At 31.2% G+C, this 19,937-nt stretch overlaps 1 protein-coding gene across 1 annotated transcript; it reads left to right on the forward strand.

The window, feature by feature from the left end:
* The first annotated feature begins 51 nt into the window (after positions 1 to 51).
* Positions 52 to 11,656, forward strand: LOC124530454 (popeye domain-containing protein 3-like). The gene is made up of 8 exons (XM_047104627.1): positions 52 to 340; positions 435 to 493; positions 567 to 651; positions 2,463 to 2,644; positions 4,084 to 4,215; positions 6,817 to 6,924; positions 8,807 to 9,104; positions 11,021 to 11,656. The coding sequence occupies exons 1-8, from the start codon at positions 214 to 216 to the stop codon at positions 11,242 to 11,244; spliced, it is 1,215 nt and encodes a 404-aa protein (XP_046960583.1). The 5' UTR covers positions 52 to 213; the 3' UTR covers positions 11,245 to 11,656.
* Positions 11,657 to 19,937: the final 8,281 nt, after the last annotated feature.

The following is a 19,937-nucleotide window of genomic DNA, read 5'->3' on the forward strand; positions in this document are numbered from 1 at the left end:
AAACAGGTGAAAATCGGGAAAGCGGAAATTGCGCAACGCATTGGCTATACAGCAACCTTTCTACACATTCTATGGTGGCATTGTTTCATGTAAAATATCGATTTTGGCGCCAATCTTATAAACCAAATAAGTATTAAAAAATTATTAATTAAAGTGTGCTTTTAGTGAAAATAGTATTATTATTCGATATTAAACATTATATAGTTGTTTGAAATGCCTCAAGGCAGCTTATCGGCGGCAAAAAGTGAATATTTAGAAATAGGCGAATACAATTTTTCGTGGCCAGGAGAAAATGGAACATTTCACGACTTTGGTTCAATAAATTATACAATGCCGTCAGGTAAACCATACATTAACTATAAAGAATATATATAACTAACTGTCTATAATATCTTGATTACATTTTGTTAAGATCAAATTGTAATTCTCTTTAGGACCGTGGTATTGGCCTTGGTGTCCTTTATGGAGAGTCCCTCAGCATCCACTATTTCAGGTGATTTCAGTTGAAGTAGATTTAAATTTAAATGATAAGTTTGATAAGTAAACCGGGTTACATTTTAATGCAGTTGTCGAATATGCTGTTTGTTGCTGCTTATTGCGCCCCGAGCACCAAAAAAGGGCAACTTTGGATGCATACTATCTTGATTTTTGGTAAGCTTCAGGATTTTATCATTATGATAACGATTGCTTGATAAAATTTATTTTGTACACATCGTTTTTTTTTCTTTGTTTTTAACGATTTTTTACGTACATCTCATTGCTGAAAAAATATATACTGTTATTTATTTATCATAATCTAACAATACAGTTTTATGTTGAGGATTTTTTTTTTATATTTAAAAAACAATTGTATAAAAATCTTTTTACTTTCCGTCTATAGCATTGTCTTAGCCTCAGTCATTAACTCAAGTCTTCAATAGATTTTAGTCTTAATCTAGGGTACTAGGATACAAATATTGTGTTGTTTTAAACCCATATCAAGGAAAATAGTATAGAGTTCTTAAAGCGTAATTAAATTACATGGTGAATAACTACCTAACTATATAAGCCTAGGCTGGTTCTTTTAGCTAGAATTCTGAACAGTAGAATAGTAGAACAGTAGAAAACACTACAATAGAATTATAATTCAAATAAAACTAGTTATAACGGATTTGAATCGCGTATATTAATTATTTTGGACATCCCGACGTTTCGAGCACTTAACAGCGTTCGTGGTCACGGGTAGACTAGTTTTATTTCAATATGTAATACTCGCGAAAATTTAAGACAACATTAGAATTATAATTTTTGGTTTTATTTAGAATAACAATAAAAACGAATTGAAACCCATTGAAGGGCAATATGATAAGACTTAATCTTGAATTGACATTATTGTGAACTTTTGATTTATTTTTCATTGAACATACATTGCTTACGTCACGTATCTGTGTAACCCTGCTAATAAAAAAGCCGTATTTTGATTTAGGAGTCAGGATGCTATTGTTTTTTTTAAACTGCCCCAATAACGCAATAAAATGCTTTCCCTTATAACCTTTCATTATTACAGCCAAAATAAAATTAGTGATTAGTTTTCGTTCCAACATCACAAAATGATGAGTGATTAAGGAACACGCATTAGTTAATTGCAGCAATTTTTAAGGCTTTAAGAAATGCTACCAACATAACGAAACAACTGGAACTAAGAGGTTTTAAAAATAAATGACCTTTATATTATAACACTGATCTTAAAAAATGTCTATTTTTGTTCGGAACAGCGAAATATTAATTTAATATGAATGCTGGTTCCTAAATATAGCTTTCCACTTTTTTATTTGTCATATGAAGAACATCCGTACATTCGTCCTATTTTGAATCCTCTTAGGTAATATATTTTATAAAACAATGCTATAAATATATTTTACTTTAGAAAGAAGTATAAATATCAATTTGCTTGTTTACGAAAGTCTAAAATGACGTACTTCCGTACATTATTACTAAACAAACTTTCCTCCATACAAGATTAATTTTGAATAATCCTTTCTTAGTGCATAAAAATCTGTTAGACCCATCGGTTTACGATGTACGAAATGTAAGAAAATTATATTAAATGGATAAGAGTATTATTTTTAGTATGGGTCATTTTAGTTGTCACGGTTCGCGAAGTATTTAACAAAACATCGGTCTATGGGTGGTGGTAAGCACCACCAGGCCTAATTCTTTGTCTATCGTTCTATTATAGGTTAGAAATATGTCTAATAAATTAATACAAATAGTAATTTTCTTATCAGAAACTATGAGTAGGATCTCATTGCCATTATTAGTGAATAAGAATGCTTTTTATCCATTAATTATTTCTTAGCTATTCAAAGGTGTGGTTCTAGTTAAACATGACCTAGGTCGCCCGTAGCGCCAGCAGCTAGCACATACATATACAGGCAGATATTTACAGCACACAATAAAGTGATGTATTGTGTTTGCGGCAGGCTTCATGCTATACTCTATATGGGCCTGGCACGTCATCTGTTCACCGGACGCCTTCTCCTGGAACTTTGGCTTCGTATTCTTAAACCTAGCTCAAGTCGTTTACTTAGTATACGAAATGAGACCCGTCAAGTTTGATCCAGAACTCGAAGAAGTCTACCACACCCTTTTCGAACCTTTTAAGGTAAGATTATTTTGAACCCATATAACAGTAATTCATCGTTAGAATACAAAATAGAGCATAATTCATTGCTGTATGTTTACATGTAATTTAATATAATGTAATACGTTTATTTCTGTTTTTAAATTTGAAAAACTAAAGTAAATACCTACATTAATTGTTCGTGCCATTAGAATCACAAAGTTTAGGCAAATCATTAAGGCCAATACTATTACGAAGCTGGCTCTAATCTTCTCGCAAATCAGCTTTAGTCAATACTCTACATATTGTAGCTCTGTTATATTGAAAGTGCACTTGCACGGCTTTAATGAACATAAAGCAACGACTCACTTAAGTGTTAAGGGCTTAAATGTTACGTACGGAAACTTCACTGTTTTTAACAAGTGCTCAATTTGAAGAAAATTAAACAATAACTTTGGCATGAATGTAAAGTCAAAAACCAAAAATAATATTTACCATCTGATTAAGATTTTTTAATTAACTACTAATTTTTTTTTAAAATACTATTTAGTATTGTTTGGTATTAAGCTAAAATCTATTAAGGATGATGGAATAAAAAGTTCGCGACTAAGTCTAAAGTAAAAAGTAAACTACGTTAAAATCATTTATCTCCTGCTTACCTGCTCTCCAAAGCTTTTAATCCAGTTTTAAAAATAGAGATTCTTCAAGATTTACACTGATCAACCTGATTTTTGTTTTTGACTTAAAGAAAAATTGCTATTCCTTGTCGTTGTTGAAAATTTTTTGTAGATTTTGAAAATTGGGTAAGATACAGACTGCAATTCGTAACCACAATTACGAAATTGAATCCTCAGTCGCGTAAATATAATTGATTTCCATGGAGAAACATCATAGTAACATTTTAAACTTCGCCGAGGTGACGCCACGATGACGTCCTAAAGATGTAAGAAAACTACTTAGTCTATTTCCTTGCCAGTAATGAATTGCCTTATTAAATCATGATATTCAGAGATTATGATATACCTATAATTTAAGTAGTAGTAAATATCATAACAGTAGTTTACGTTGTATGTTTATTTATTTTAACACTGCAACAAAGTCACCATTATGGTCTTTGTCGCTATATATTTATGGATTCATGGTATCATGGCTTCAGTATGTGTTTATATTTTTATAACACTGTAACGAAGGCATCATTATGGTCTTTGTCGAGTCCCCAATATATATTTATGTATACATGCTATCATGGATTCAGTATGTTTATATTTTAGGTAATTAAAACCACAAGAGCTTAGCACAGTCTTCATTCGCTTCGCCATAAGTACCAAAACATATACCGTAACAAAAAAAAATTGAGAAAATAATTTTACTAGAGACTGCGAACTTTTTACAACCCTCGTTATAAAATATATCCCTAGAGCTTATAACAGTCAATGTTTGTACAAACGTATACCGGCAGCGTACCCAGTGATGTTACACAGGTATCGCGCCTGCAGTTCAAGCGCATGGTGTCGCCCGACTTCGCGCACGTGATGTCCCTTCACGCCGGCGAGGCCTATGCGATGCAAAACCTTACCAAAACGGACCGACTCGGCCTGTTGCTGTCTGGCAAGGTTATATATACTTCATTTATTTTTTGTATGTAATGTTTATGTAGTAAATTAAAAGTACGAGACGAGAATTACATTGTAATTTACTCTGGAGAGAGGTATTGAAAATATTAATGAACTAATTATTCTTTATATATTTATTGTATTCTTCTGTAGTTGTGGTTGTTTACTTGCTGTGGGTTTTGTGAATGCTTGAATGGTATGCTCATAGGTTAGTGGCGTAGTTTTTAATGAGAAAATCTATGCCCATTTGCTAGTCCACTTACCTATTCGAAGTAAAACAGATAGTATCCTTTTACGTGATTGGATCAAAAAGTTGTGATGTTTGAGTTTGGACCAGTTAGGTTACTGGGTTTACCTATTTAAAAAAATAGCCTCATGAATGGGCAGCTACATAGTACATATAAAATTATATATATACATATAAATATAATTTTAAAGTTCTAGAAAACTTAAATATCATCTTATATCTTAAGAATACTATTAATACGAATTGTGTTCGGTAATTTGTGTAACATTCACGTTTAAAAGTCTAGACGTGTAATTGATTCAATTATTTAATTAAAAACGTTATTCATTGCAAAAAAATAGCGAACCGAGGCGAACCGAATATCGAGCGAGGCAGACGTCTAACGGGGCAGACATGACATATATTTAAAAACATGACCATTTTAAAACCTTTTAAAATTGTACGTTGTTTATGTGTGTAAACTAAAATTTATGCGATACTTTGAGTTTCTTTTTGTGTTAAGTTAGTTTTGCGGTATCTCATTTTAAAAATAATTTCATATGCATTATAGTTCGTAATTAATGTCTTTGAACGATCTCTTAATATAATAATAATATAAATTGGGATACACAATAAATATACACATTTAATAAAAGAAATGAGAAAAATTTTGGTAAAATTAACTAAAATATATTTGATAGATAGATCAAGCTAGGTATTAATTGTTCGTATTTTTTACGCATTGGTAGTCTTCCCACAGGCCAGTCTGGGTAGGTACCACCCACTACCACATGTCCTTTGGACAGATAGTAATACTTAGTAATATTGTGTTTCGGTTTGAGGGGTGAGTGAACCAGTGTTACAACAAGCATAATTGATGTAACATATTAGTTACCGAGGTTGGCGGCATGTTGGCGATGTCAATAATGGGTAACATCTCTTACACGTCAATGGTAACCTATATTAAAAAATGTCTTATAAGTGATAGCTTATTTTTAATGAGTGTGTTAAGTATCATTGTTAGTATCATGTCACACTATTAAAAAGTTGTAAATTGTATGATGTGTGTAATATTCGACAGTACGCCAGTATGACTAGGCTGCCGAAATTAATAGTTAGAAATTAGCTCTAGGATCCTCATTACTTTGTGGTGGTCACCACCACCATGATAATCCATGATTATAGACAGTATATTAATGTATCTGTCTATTGCACCTGGTCTGGTAAATACTACTACAAATGTGAATAGAACTATATTAAAGTCTATTCTATATGCGGATACTTAACTAAATACAGACAATTAATTATACAGATTGAACGTGGCAACTTTTCACTCTTACGATTTCCTTAAAAGGATGTAAGTTGATCGTATTTATTTCACTAGTAAGAAAAATTTGATGTTATATTAACGATTCGGTCTGGCGTACTTGTTGATTAAGTATTTACGAGTGGACTTACCTCCATTACCGTATTTCATAGCTTATCTTGGAAGAATCACTTAAGTGGAACCACTATCCTCGTTTACAAATTATGCAAATTGCAAGCCTGTTTCATGGATCGTTACACAGCGGAGAAATTTAAAACAATTTTTGTGGGTGCACGTGCCAATGTTTGCTTTGAATACCTATTGCTATACGAGTGAGCCTAACGGCGAGAACGTGCTTCTGACTACACAGCTAAAACTATATACATCAACTGTACTCTATGTACTTTCAGCTGAATTCGTTATGAGCACATGAAGTATTGCTATAGAATGTTGCTAATTAAGTAGTAATGTAGATACAGACTTATACATATAATAATGTTTTCGATTTTACGTTTGAAATATCGTTTTATAATGGTCAAAATATTACGGTCATACACAGTTGCTACACTTAACCCAATGAATTTGCTACACTTAATAAAAAAAAAAACGAAGGTAATAAAAGGAAAATTTCAATTTTAGCACTAATTTACTTATGAGACAATATATAAATGATCTATAGAATATGTAAAATTAAGTTAATACTGACTGACTGATACTGAAAAAGAAACTCAAAATAATTACAGAAGAAAAAAGTAAATTTGTATACAGCGATAATGATCAATATAGACTGTAATATTTTTTTACTCAGCCTCTCGATTTAAACCGCGTTAAACATTCCATCGCCGTTCGTATCGTAGATGGTCTACGCATCTTGATAATAAATATCCCATACACATCCTCAAGAGCTAGGGAATAAATCACTAAGGATTTAGTAATTTAGGTACTACAACATTAATATTTATCATTTTACTTTTAATAGCATTTAGAATTAGAGTCTATTTTTACTGCATGCTCTTTTGGATACTTCGATAGTAAAAATGAAGCAATGTTTAATATGTGTGTTATATAGGTTAACGTTATGAGCGGACATCAATTTCTTCATCCAATATTGCCGTGTGAGTTTCTCGATTCACCGGAATTCGAATCGAGTAGAGCTACGATTGACGAAAAATTTAAGGTGAGATTTTTTATTTGATTTTTTTTTGTAATAAAAATGTGTTTCTGACGTCTTTATAAAATATATTTTGTCATTTAATTCCAATGAGCCAGCAATTCTACTTATTCATCATGATTCCGACACGTTTTTGATTCTGAATCGTTGTGTAATTAGAATAGGGAAACAGAACAATAAAATTGTATTAGTAGAATTGCCTTCCGGGATGTTTCACTTCACCTAAAGATATAGGAATAATATTTTTTACTACTGCGAATAAAAAAATGTGTTATCGTGTTTTTCGTTATTGAAATATTAACATTTAAAGTTACATAAAATATACTCGTAAATAATAAAAGTACTCGCACGTCGAAAGGCTAAAGGCAAATATTAAGTTCGCAAAATGTCGATGACATCATTACACTGTTTATCCGTCAATACACTTTCGGTGTAGGTGTAGGCTGTGGGGTGAAATCAATCAATATCAACAATTTTACTGACGTAGACTTTATCATTTTCGTCTTTAATCTGCGGAAATGTAAGATGACGTCATTAGCGAGTCGTTAAATAATGTAGTTACGAACATAGAATTTTATGAATTAAGTATTCGTAAAAGCCTCTTTTATATCTCTCGAGCCCTTTCAGTGAAATGTTACGCGCGTCGCTGTATAAAGGTCGCGGTATCTATATAGATCAATAGCTAGTTATTTATATCAGGTTAGTAGTTAATTTGAAAATTAGCAATTTTAAGCTTTATTCGAATAATTAAATAAATGAAAAAAGTAGTATTGTTCAATGCCGTAGATTACTAATAATGCCGTAGAGTACTAATTTGATTAGCATTTGTATCTGTATTTTATAAATTAAAGTTTAATGAAGGGTATTTTTATTATAATTGTTATGACTTATAATACAATGATATGAATATGTACATAACATAGTATGTACAAGAGAATAATATAGTAGTATACATATACGTAGTAGATAAAAGTAGATATATAACTACAAGTTCGCCAAAGTCGAGTTTTATCTCTAGAGACCTAAAATTTATTATTTTACTCCACGTAGACGAAGTTTGTCCTCAATGTACAAAGTGATGGTTTGACACATAAAGTCTAGTATTTATAACTCACTTAGGATGATGTGAACATAAAACGAAACGAGATTGTATTTTACTATCCACATAAGGTACTAATAGTAAGTATAAATGATTCAGATAATGAAATAGCTTTCGAATAATAAAAACCTATTTTAATAGAACGTTTCTTCAAGCTATAAACATTTAAATAAAATACGTCATAATAGTATTTCTATTTTCGACAGTAAAACATGACTTTATAACTTTTAATCATATTATTTATTGTTATTAACTTTCTATGGAATAATTTATGCGATATGAGTTTTACGAACATGTTAACAAGTACTTGATAGTAATTTTCGCGTACTGTAGGTACTTTACTCCGGTGACCTAATTGTCGTTTGATACGACTATATAAAGGATAAAGTGGCTACATAAAGAAACTAGGTTAAATATCGATGAACTCTAAACACTTTCGACTATAGCGAATATCCGTGACGTTGTTTGTTTATCGCGAAATGCAAGTCCGAGCAATTTACCGAAAGCATTTATATAGCGATTATCGAATGCACAAAACATAACGTGAAACAAACATCAGCTTTCGTGTTACAAGTAATTTTACAGTCCAGCGGAAAATAATTTCATGTTTTCTAATTTAATAATTGCAAAAAAATAGTCGTATAAGATCTGGATGGTTTAATACGAAACGTGTATTTGTTAAGAAAAGTTTTTTTACACTGATAATGAGTTTCGTCTTTGTCACGTGCTAGTTGCATGCAGTCTATTATTTTGATTTGAATTCGTATCAATGCACGCGTCATTTCACAGGTTTCAATAGTGGCGGCGTCATCGTGCCGCTACGTATATTGGCAACGTAGCTCCTTAGAATATTTATTCGTGAAGGAGCCGTATCTCGCGTGCATTGTCACGACATTGATCGCTAGAGATATAACAACTAAACTCTATGCTATGAACAATAAGATAGTCACGGAAAGGGGATCGCATTTAGACATACGACTGCCGAGTATATCGCATGCGTTGGCACGAAGTCCGAGGAAACTGCGGTCAGCGAACAAGCCGCCGCCGCCCACTACGGTGCAGCCGGTACCGCCGGAGAAGAGGCCGAGTAAGTCACTAATTAAGTTAATGTTGTCTTAAATTTTCGCGATTATTACACATTTAAATAAAACTAATTATAACGGATGAATCGCGTATATTAATTATTTTTAAAACATCCCGACGTTTCGAGCACTTTGCAGTGTTCGTGGTCACGGGTAGAACACTGCAAAGTGCTCGAAACGTCGGGATGTTTTAAAAATAAACCATTTAAACCATTTATTTTTCTACACACATACATTACATAGATTATACAGGAAGAAAAAAAAATTCTATTTAAAGAACACAGTGTAGGTAGCAAGGGGTTCATCTCAGTATAAGCTGTGCTAAATGCACAGCACTGATTTTCAGATGTCCCCTGACTATTGGGTAAACATATACACATGCGCGCACACGAAAATAAATAAATGAAATGATAAGAACAAAAACTAAAAACTAAAAAGCCCTTATACTAAAAAAAAGAAACATATCACACAAAAAGAAAAACATCACAAGAAACTTAGGGATAAGATTGACAGACAGACAGACTTAGACATAAGACATTAAAATTGAATATGATTAATACTAAGTCTATGAGGTAGGTAGAAAATAATTAATATACGCTATTCATCCGTTATAATTACTAATTAAGTTATTTCTATTGGGAGTGTGCTACAATAGTCTAAGGCTTCAGGATTGAACCTGCAGAGTTGACATCAATACCGTTGAGCTATCAGCGGTACTTTGGCTAAGGAAATTACTGCGGTGCTATAAAGATATTTTACATCTCGTTTTATTTATTGGTACTTAAAATTCAACGACGCTGCACTATTAATACTTATGTATCGAGTATAACTTAATCCAATGAACAAATATTTGATATATGTTACTCTATGTATTTAACATTTTCTATAATTTTTGTCGTCATTTAAATATAAAAGAAATTCTTAGTCGATGCCAAAACAGAATGATTAAGTGTTAGTGTGATTGTAAAAAGCGTAACTTTGGCTGATAGCCACGACAAAAATTTGCGTAAGTGCGATCTAAATTACGTTCTGTTAGGGCTAAGTTTTGTGAAGCAAATCACTTAGCTAAGCTACTGCTAATAATTAGAAGATGTTTTAAAAATGGACATATGCCGTGACTGCAATCGGCATTATAGGTACTCTTATACCGACCGTCATGTCCCCTTCTCTCCACCGCTACTCCCGCCCTCATTACAAAGTATATATAATTATACACAGTAGATAGAAAGGTATTTATTGGCTTTCTTAAATTATTAGATATTGCATCTGTCGGCCATTCTGTGAGAGACGACTTTTCGTATTACATTAATTTTAATACTTTTATAATTTCATCCTTCTTAATAATAAAAATTGTTGTCCAATCGCTAATTCTTAGAAAAAGAATTAGCGAATTTTTTGGTATACTGACACTTTATAAGTGTTATAATGATAAGTATGACTATAGCGTGTCTGTTTTGTTTTCAAAATCGGTAGGTATATTTGATCGTGTTTCCAAATTTCAATGACGATAAGGAGTTTATCATACCACTTTGATTCGACACTCACACCTTAAGCCTTCTCAAGGATGAGAAAGCTAATGAAATGCTTTCACATAATATATTTTAGTTTACAGCTCTCACTTTTTATAAAAAAAAACTGATAATCACCGATGGTTGGTCGTCAGGCTTAAAAAAGCAGCCTATGTCCTTCTGTTAAAACTGGCTTCATACCAAAATTTTATTAAATTCGGTTGAGTTTGGCCCTGAAAGAGCAATAGACATACAGTGTTATTTTAACATTCATGATATCACAACAGAAATATAGAGTATAATGTAAAAAACAAAGTTACAACTTTAAAACTAAAAGCTACTTTCTTAAGTGGCTTGTCATGGGAAGAACACTTTTAGCAATAGTTTTATGATCAGAAACCGTTTGTTTACAGATTACTGGTCTAGAGACACGGAGAATACGGTGGCAAACCTCGCTAAACGCAACGGTGTGACTGCAACCTATCCTGAAGCAGACGAGGAACTAATCCCACTCGCGGCCCACGAAGCGCCAGCGGGATCTTCAGACGACCTCTCAATCGCCGACAGCTGTCCGGACACCTCCTCGAAGTACCACAGCTGCGAGGCTGTTGAGACCGATGATGATCTCAGACACTGACAAATGGAAAGAAACGGTGTAATAACGTCCCTTAAAGATTCTAGCACAAGAACGTCGTCCTGCGACAGCGTTTTTACGGTGGAAGATCGTTAGACATTAGCAAAATTATTCTGTGATAAATTTTGACACCAAATCCTCGATCTAAAATGTTCATAGAATGTTGTAAACTAATTATCGCACAACGCATACCGTTTCCTGATATATAGCGATCCAGTTCTGTGTCAAGATTAGAGTTTGTGCTTACAGAATGACTATATAGTGGCTTATAATATCAAAGACTGAAATAATGACTTACCTAAATACATATTGTGTTTATGTTATTAAATTATTTAAATCACATAATATTGTTGATATATTTATTTTAGCTTTAAGTTTATTAAAGAATATGTAGCAAATAAAGCATACGCGATTTTGTTGTAGTTTCATTACTATTAAATTCCTGCAATCAGATAGTCGTATTTAAAGCAATATTGCACATTCAAATTTTATTTTACTTGATTCAAATTTACATCTTTTTGAAGATTTTTTTAAAAAAAGTAGAAATTATCGTAACCTTGGTCTTGATATCGAGTGCGTCTTTAAAAATATACGGACCTTTTGCAATAACTTTATAATGACCTCTCCTTATCCGAGTTATATGTTTGCAACAAATATCACCAATATCATATCGCTGGCTTCTATTACAATAATTAAGGAGATAAGTAAAGGAAACTAGAAAAAAAATACTACAGGAATTAGTACGTAATTAAAGTAATTTGAAATTGATTATATCGTTGTATACATTATACGAGTACTGTATCGGATCTAACTGACATGTTACCGTAGAGGCGAAGGTTTACCGTGATCGTTTAATCTTAGTAAAAAAAGGATAGTCTGTTTCACGAAATAAATGGCGAGATTAGTCACGGGTATGTAGTTCTTTTATTTTTTTATTGTTATATTTGCCTCTCTAGAAACATGTGTGGCTTTTGTCTTCATCTATTAAATTTTAAATTTGTATTTCTTCATTTGCCTACATAATTTTATTATCAGACAGTATCAGAGAAATCTATAAGTAACAGGCTTGCTAAAAGTTGAATTTTAATAATAGTTACCCAATTTAAAAAGGTATAAAAACGTTTATTTTACGTTTATGTATACGTGGCTCACAAATTTATATGAATGGTTTATGTGCCGTCTATTGTAAAGAAAAATTACATAATGACCGGGCAGAGAGCCTATTCACTCAATTTCTATGCAAATTCCATGGCTATCCGTAAAGCCATTGTGAACGTGATTGAGAAACAAACAAACTTATAAAGTAGCTACATCTATATAACGTTAGTGTTGGTAGACGTGGCCTCGGGCGCTACGGCTAAGTTATTACGAGAACACTTGTTTAATATTTGCCTTATGTTTATAACAAACAATTTATTGAATATAAATCACGTATCTTCATATATTTTTTTACTTTAATATGTATATATTAGATAACTACTAACTAAGATACTTTTCAACATCATCAAGCTGTTGGCTACAGATAATGAATAATTTGCGATTTTTTTAATTGATCGGATTTATTATTAATATTAATATATATATATTAATGTTAATATAATATCATTAATAAAAATGATAATTATAAGTAAGTATTTAATTTATAAAACATTTGTAACAATTGTTAAATTTCATGTAGAATATAAATAAATAATTCGCGTAGTGGTCAGCGGTGCGATGGCGGGCCATGCAGCGCTTGGGCTCAGTTATGCGGAGCGGAGGGTGTCACGTGAGGGATGGCAGGGCAGATGTCGTTGGGGTCGTTTTGTAAGTTCCATTTTTTTTTCATGCATTAACATGAAAGAATACTACCATTAATTTTCTTTATTTTTTAAACCGAAGATTTGGACATGGTATGTTAAAACAGTACATATGTAACTTAATTAAAGACAAAACATAAGATATACAGACAAAACATATGTGAATATCATATATCACTATAATAACATTTTTAAAAAATGTCCTTATATTAATGTATTAGTTAGTAACAGAACCTTTTTAATTTTTTTGTTTTAATTATTATTTTTTAAACTGTATTTGAAAGTCACAATGTAATCGTTGTTAGACTTACTTGTTACCTACCACAAGCCACGTCTCAATTTACTTTAATTTTCATCAAAAGTTAAAAATTTTAAATTAGCTGTAAATAAATAAAATTCGTAAGGCTGCTTTTGAAAGTCGCTCTAATTGTTAAATATTTATTGTTCACACTTATTTAATAATAGCCTAAGAATTTTTTGTTGCATTGATTATGGGACAATATTACACTTAAAAATACAGTGTCATTTTAAAATGAGCAGAAAATTAAAAAGGATCCTTGATTGCAATTTGAAAAATAATTAATTTTAGGGAGAGACCACAACAGGTACTGGCCGTTCAGACAGTTTCGCTACGTTTGTAAAAAAAAAATGTAAAGAAAATGTAAAAAAGATATTAACAAACTTTAGTTCTATCTAGTCTACTGTTCACTATTTTAAAATCTTTTGAATAAACGCGATCTTTGGCGGGACGTCCACTGGTATTACTTAAGTAATAAGTTTGTTTTTTTTTCTTTTGGCAAAAATTTGAAAAGTGAAATGCAATTTTCTTTTTGTATTCGTTTCAATTATAGTTTCAGGACTGATATAGTCTGTATAGTATGTAAAATATATTTTTAGATCCTTTGGTGAATGCTTGAGTGAATAGATAATAGATTTAAATATATATGATGGATATGTACATATTTAGGAATAAATTACTTATGTTACTCGTAAAAATATTCAAAGTTCGATTTTTACTGTAACCAACAACAATTTGGACACTTACAGTCTTGTAGATAAGAGATCTACCAGTCTGTACGTGCCCAAATTGTTGTTGGTTACAGTAAAAATCGAACCATTTGGTGGTCAGTATAATGTTATAAATAAATTGAATATTATATGCCCATAAAATTCTCCGTGTATCTGAAAAAGAACACGTCGTGCGAAAATAAATTGTTTTGTGAGGGCAAAGTTATTAAGCTACACATAGTTAGTAGAGTACGCTGCGTCAGCTCTCGGAGTATGAAACTAATCAATCAACCGGAACCGATTCAGTTATCGGCTCTCTATTCTATTAAGTACATAATACACGAATAAGGTTGCAGAATATTATTTCCTAATTTCAAGATTATTCACAGTTATCTAAATAATTATTTAAAAAAAACTTTAATAACAAATAAGGTCATAAAAAACTTTATTTGGAATGTCTAATAGAAAAAAAATACTAACAATAGAGAAAAAAATCAAAAAACTTAGATTTTTAATAGAAGATGTAGCAATTATCAGAGAATCTTTAGTATTTAATATTACTATATAAGTAGTAGCGCTTCGCAGTTTCACAACTTGGTTTAAATTTAGACTATTGACACGATGGTGATCACCTTTATATTAGTATTGGTGTGAGTGAACATTTCATGTTCGTGTAATATTATCAAAATATCGATGTTGATAAGATGTTCAAATTAAAGAACATCGGTTTTTTATGTGTAAAGCTCACTCTCACTCACTCACTATATACATATATATACATAGGTACATACATATCAACATCGAAACACATATATATATATATATAAACATGTGCTTATATTCACAACATGTATACAAAGGCAGTATAACGGTGCTAATAAAACGATTTATTACGAGTGTATAACACACTTTATAACTGTACTGTATGTAAGTGTATTATTTGCAATTCATCATCTGTTTTTGTTTAACTGATTTTTCTAAATTTATTTCTATAAATTAACATAATTTTAATGAAAAAATCAATTCGAATTCCATACACACACACTCCTTCATTTATGCACACACATATATTTATATATAATTCCATTTCGATCTTTATTTATAAATAACCATCCTTATGTAAACGTTTTACTAATATTTTATACATACTAAAATAAAACAGAACATACACATCACATAGTATATTTATTTTACACTACACATTTTAAACATTAACACATTTTTAACTTAATACAATTAACATTACAATTAGTACAATGATCTTACCTTAAATTACTTTCGCCATCAAAACCCCAAACGAACTGAGAGTGAATCTATTCACCCAGTGCTTTTAAAAGCTATTACCCTTCTTACATTTACAATTTATTTGACTACCCGCCTTGCTCATATTTTCACATTTAAAAAAAATAGTCAAATCATAATCATATTTACGTAAAATACATATTATTTATATTTAAATAGCTTACAACTCGTCCATCCTGACAAACTTGTCACGTCCTCGTGAACAAAATTATCAAATAATATCTCTTAAACATATTTAATTCCTTTTATTTATCTTAATTAAAATTATATTGTGAACATAATTTGAAAATATGATATAATTATACAAAATCAATTAAGTACAATTAAAATATATAACATTGTTATTCATTTTACTTAAACGTTTAAGTTTATAGTATACAAACTAAATCTTATCTCATAAATTAATATATTTATGTTAAATTAATCTTGATATCACACAATTTTACATTAGATCATTTTAACATTTTCATATCACATATCATATCATGTCATATCCATGTCATATCCATATCATATCCATATCATATCCATATCATATCCATACCATATCCACATCATATCCATATCATATCCATATCATATCCATATCATATCCATATCATATCCCTATCAAATCTATTCATCATATTTTCGTATCCTTTCAAATTATATACTTATATTTCCTATACCGCGAATTATAATATTCATTTGGTGTGTATTATTCAGAGTACAAATACAAATAATCTAATGACTTTTCTCTTACTATTTTAACAACTATCACTATCACTACTACTTTCTTTATCATCATCGTTAGGACTTTTAAAACTTAGCCATGGATATATACGCTCTACTGGATATATTCCTTCATAAACTGCTCTACCCTTTCGTTTAGTAATTGGAGTATCCCCTATTAAATACCTATCATTCGGAAAAGCTTTTAATATTCTATAAGGACCAGAGCATTTTGATATTAATTTTTTACTTTTTCCGGGACAAGAAATTGATTTTTCTATTCTAACTAGTTCACCTATGTTAAATTTTCGTGGCTTAGATCTTGATTTGTCAAATAATTACTTTTGTTTTTCCTGATTGTTAGTTATTCGTTTGTCTACTTCCGACCTAATTTTTAACAAATTTCTATCATCTCTATTCTTATCATTATCCAACACCGACGTTAATTTACTATCTGACATCCCTGTTAATTTAACACCAAACAAAACTTCCGCTGGAGAATAACCAATACTTTTATTAACCGTGTTATTAAGACCCCACTGTACGTCTAAAATTTTACTATCCCATAATGTTTCATCAAGTCCATGATTCATAGCAGTTAAAGCGTCAAATACGGTACGATTATATCTTTCCACTTGCCCATTGGCACGTGGTGTAGATACTGCATTCATTATATGCTGAATGCCTAATTCTGTCAAAAATTGTTTTACCTTTCTTCCCGTGAAACTAGAATACCTATCAGTTATTAATCTTTGAGGAACACCAAACGTTCTAAAGAACTCTTTAAAGGCACTAATAGTGGTGTTTGCTTTTGTGTTTTTTACAGGTTTTAAAGATATATATTTACTATACGCGTCAATTATTAATAAAATGTATTTATTTTTATTTTTACTAACATTAAATGGACCTAAATGGTCTGCATGAACTGTGTGAAACGGCTTAGAAACTTTTGGTATTGGATGAAGATATCCCGATTTTTTTCCTGACGGTGCTTTACTATGTGCACATTGCAAACATGATTGTACATATTTCTTTGTAAATTTTCTCATTTTCGGAAACCAATAATTATTTTTTATTTTTGAAAAAGTTTTCTCATACGAAAAATGACCAATATCGTCATGATTTGATTTTAAAATTTGCCAGCGAACACTTTTAGGAACTAACCATTTAAGACCATCGTCAGTGATTTTAAATACACTATTATTTTTAAGACAATAATTCTTTTTAATATTTATTATATCGTTACTTTTTGAGTCAAGTAGTATACTTTTAATTCGTTCAATTTCGCTATCACATGATTGAACAGTCTTTAACCAATTGTCATCAATTTTATTAATAGAAGGTAAATCTATATTTATTTCACTATTTATGTTTGATATAGGGTTTCTGCTTAGTGCATCGACGTGACACATTTTTGTGCCAGATTTATAAACGAAAGTGCAATCAAATTCCTGAATAAGTGACCACCAACGGGCAACCCTTGAAATTATATCTCTTTTTAGAAAAGTAGCACGTAAAGAATTGCAATCTGTAACGATAGTAAAATGGATTCCCAAGAGATATGTCCGAAATCTAACTAGAGCAGACACAACTGCTAATGTCTCTAATTCGTAGGACGAGAAATGTTGTTCTTCTGGAGAAGTCTGACGACTAAAATATGCTACAGGCTTAAGTTCATTGGTTTTTTGCTTTTGGAGTAGGATCGCGCCTAATCCTCGCTTGCTAGCATCGGTGTGCAACTCTGTATCGAGAGACGGGTCGTACAAGGCAAGTATTGGTCGCGTTACTAAAATGTTTTTTAATTCGTCAAATGCTTGTTGTTGTTCTTTTTCCCAAATCCATATAGAATTCTTTTTAAGTAGACATGTAAGAGGTTTAGCTATGGACGCAAAATTTTTAACAAATTTTCTAAAAAAAACTTGCTAATCCTAAAAATTGCCTAACACAATGAACTGACTTTGGTATAGGAAACTTTAGAACGGCCTCAATTTTATTTTTCCCTGGCCTAATACCTTCAGATGTTATTTGAAATCCTAAATAATCAATAGAAGTAGTAAAGAACAAACATTTTGATAATTTTAATGTTAAATTTGCATCTCTAAATTTTTGAAATATAGTTTTTAATTTATCTAAGCCTTCATCGATAGTTACAGATGGTATTAAAATATCGTCCATGTATACTATAGCAGTATTGAACCTATGTGTTCCTAAGGCTTTATGAACAGTCCTTTGAAAAATGGCTGGTGCATTAGCTAAACCAAAAGGCATTCTATTAAATTCCCATTGGCCGTCTGGGGTTACGAATGCAGTTTTAGGTTTGGACTCTTCCGTTAATTCTATCTGGTAATAACCACTAGCTAAATCGAGAGTAGAATAGTATTGATATCCCGAAAGTCTATGCATCTGATCTTCCATTGGGGGTAAGGAGTAATGTTGCTTAATGGTTTTTCTATTTAACGCACGGTAATCGATACAGAGTCGCTTATCACCGGTTTTTTTTCGCACAATTATGATTGGACTGGCATACGGAGAATTTGATTCACGTATTATACCGTTTCTACTTAAGTCATCTATCATACTTTGTACTTCGTAACGTTCACTATGAGACAATCTATACGGTCTGTAAATAACTGGCTGATCATCTTTCAGATCAATGGACATCTTTTCAATCGATGTACAGCCTAATTCGCTCAAAGTATTTGCAAAACAATCGCGATAACAATTTATTAATTCCAAAAGTTTCAATTTATAATTATAAGAGATTTCTCCAACATTTATTTGATCCAAATTAAACGGCATTAATGTTAAATTCGTTTCAATTCTATTTACTTCAATTAACCCGAAAGACTCTAATACCATTTCAGCTCTGGCTATAAGTTCACCTTTTATAAATTGGATCGGCGTGGATACTAAGGGTATAACTAACACATAACCATAACCATTTTCAATTTTAAAAATACCTTCTTGAATTATATATTCATTATTTGGACGTCCCCGGTAACTGCTTTTTACATAAATTGATCCGTGTATATTTGGGTCACTCATGACTTCAACTATTTCTATTTGTTTAATTGTAACGTTAGAGGCAACTTTTAATTTTATTTTTATTTGGTTTTTGTCGTAATCATCATAATTGCTCATAATAATTAGTTTATCGTTTGTCTTTAAAATATTAACATGTGATTGTTCGGTATAAGTTTGACCAATAAGTAAGGGATACTTTAATAATGAATCCGATACCATATAACAACGTACCTTAGCATTTACGCCCTGGATACTAATATTAGCTATGCCTGATCCTAACGAGTGGATAATCGTGCCACCGAATCCTACCATAGGCCTTTTATCATTGCTATCCCATTGTTTGAAAATTTCTTTTGCATCTGATTCACGTATTAATGTTAAATCACTCCCTAAGTCAATAAATCCTACTTTTTTAATATTATTTATATATATATCTTGTACATATTTATCTAATTCATTATTTCGAAAATCTTTATTTATTAAAAGAATTTTTCTTTTTTGCTCATTTTTTTTATTACTAAAGCATTCACTATCCAGGTGTCCTAACATTGAACATTTTATACATTTTTTTAAGGGTTTTTGACATTTAAAGGCTGGGTGGCCTTCTTCTTTACAATTATAACACTTAATTGAAGTTTTATAGCTATAAGTATTAGTTTTAATATCTTTACTACCTTTCTTCACACTTTTATCAAAATTTCTAGTTGATACATTTCGTAAATAAGCTAACAATTTATCTGGATTATCAAATTGTGCCGCTTCTGCACCTAAACGAATCGACCTATCTTCTATCCCGTGCAACACACATTCTACGGCTCTTTTCCCTTTAATATCACAACGATTAATTAGCGC

The sequence above is a fragment of the Vanessa cardui genome, chromosome 6, assembly GCF_905220365.1.
Source record: "Vanessa cardui chromosome 6, ilVanCard2.1, whole genome shotgun sequence".
Classification (NCBI taxonomy): Eukaryota; Metazoa; Arthropoda; class Insecta; order Lepidoptera; family Nymphalidae; genus Vanessa; species Vanessa cardui.

Excerpts from the sequence above, each read along its gene's own strand:
- LOC124530454 (XM_047104627.1), top strand. The coding sequence starts at position 214 with ATGCCTCAAGGCAGCTTATCGGCGGCAAAAAGTGAATATTTAGAAATA. Across the intron at positions 341-434 it reads AAATTATACAATGCCGTCAG|GACCGTGGTATTGGCCTTGG; the intron begins GTAAACCATACA and ends AATTCTCTTTAG. Across the intron at positions 9,105-11,020 it reads ACCGCCGGAGAAGAGGCCGA|ATTACTGGTCTAGAGACACG; the intron begins GTAAGTCACTAA and ends GTTTGTTTACAG.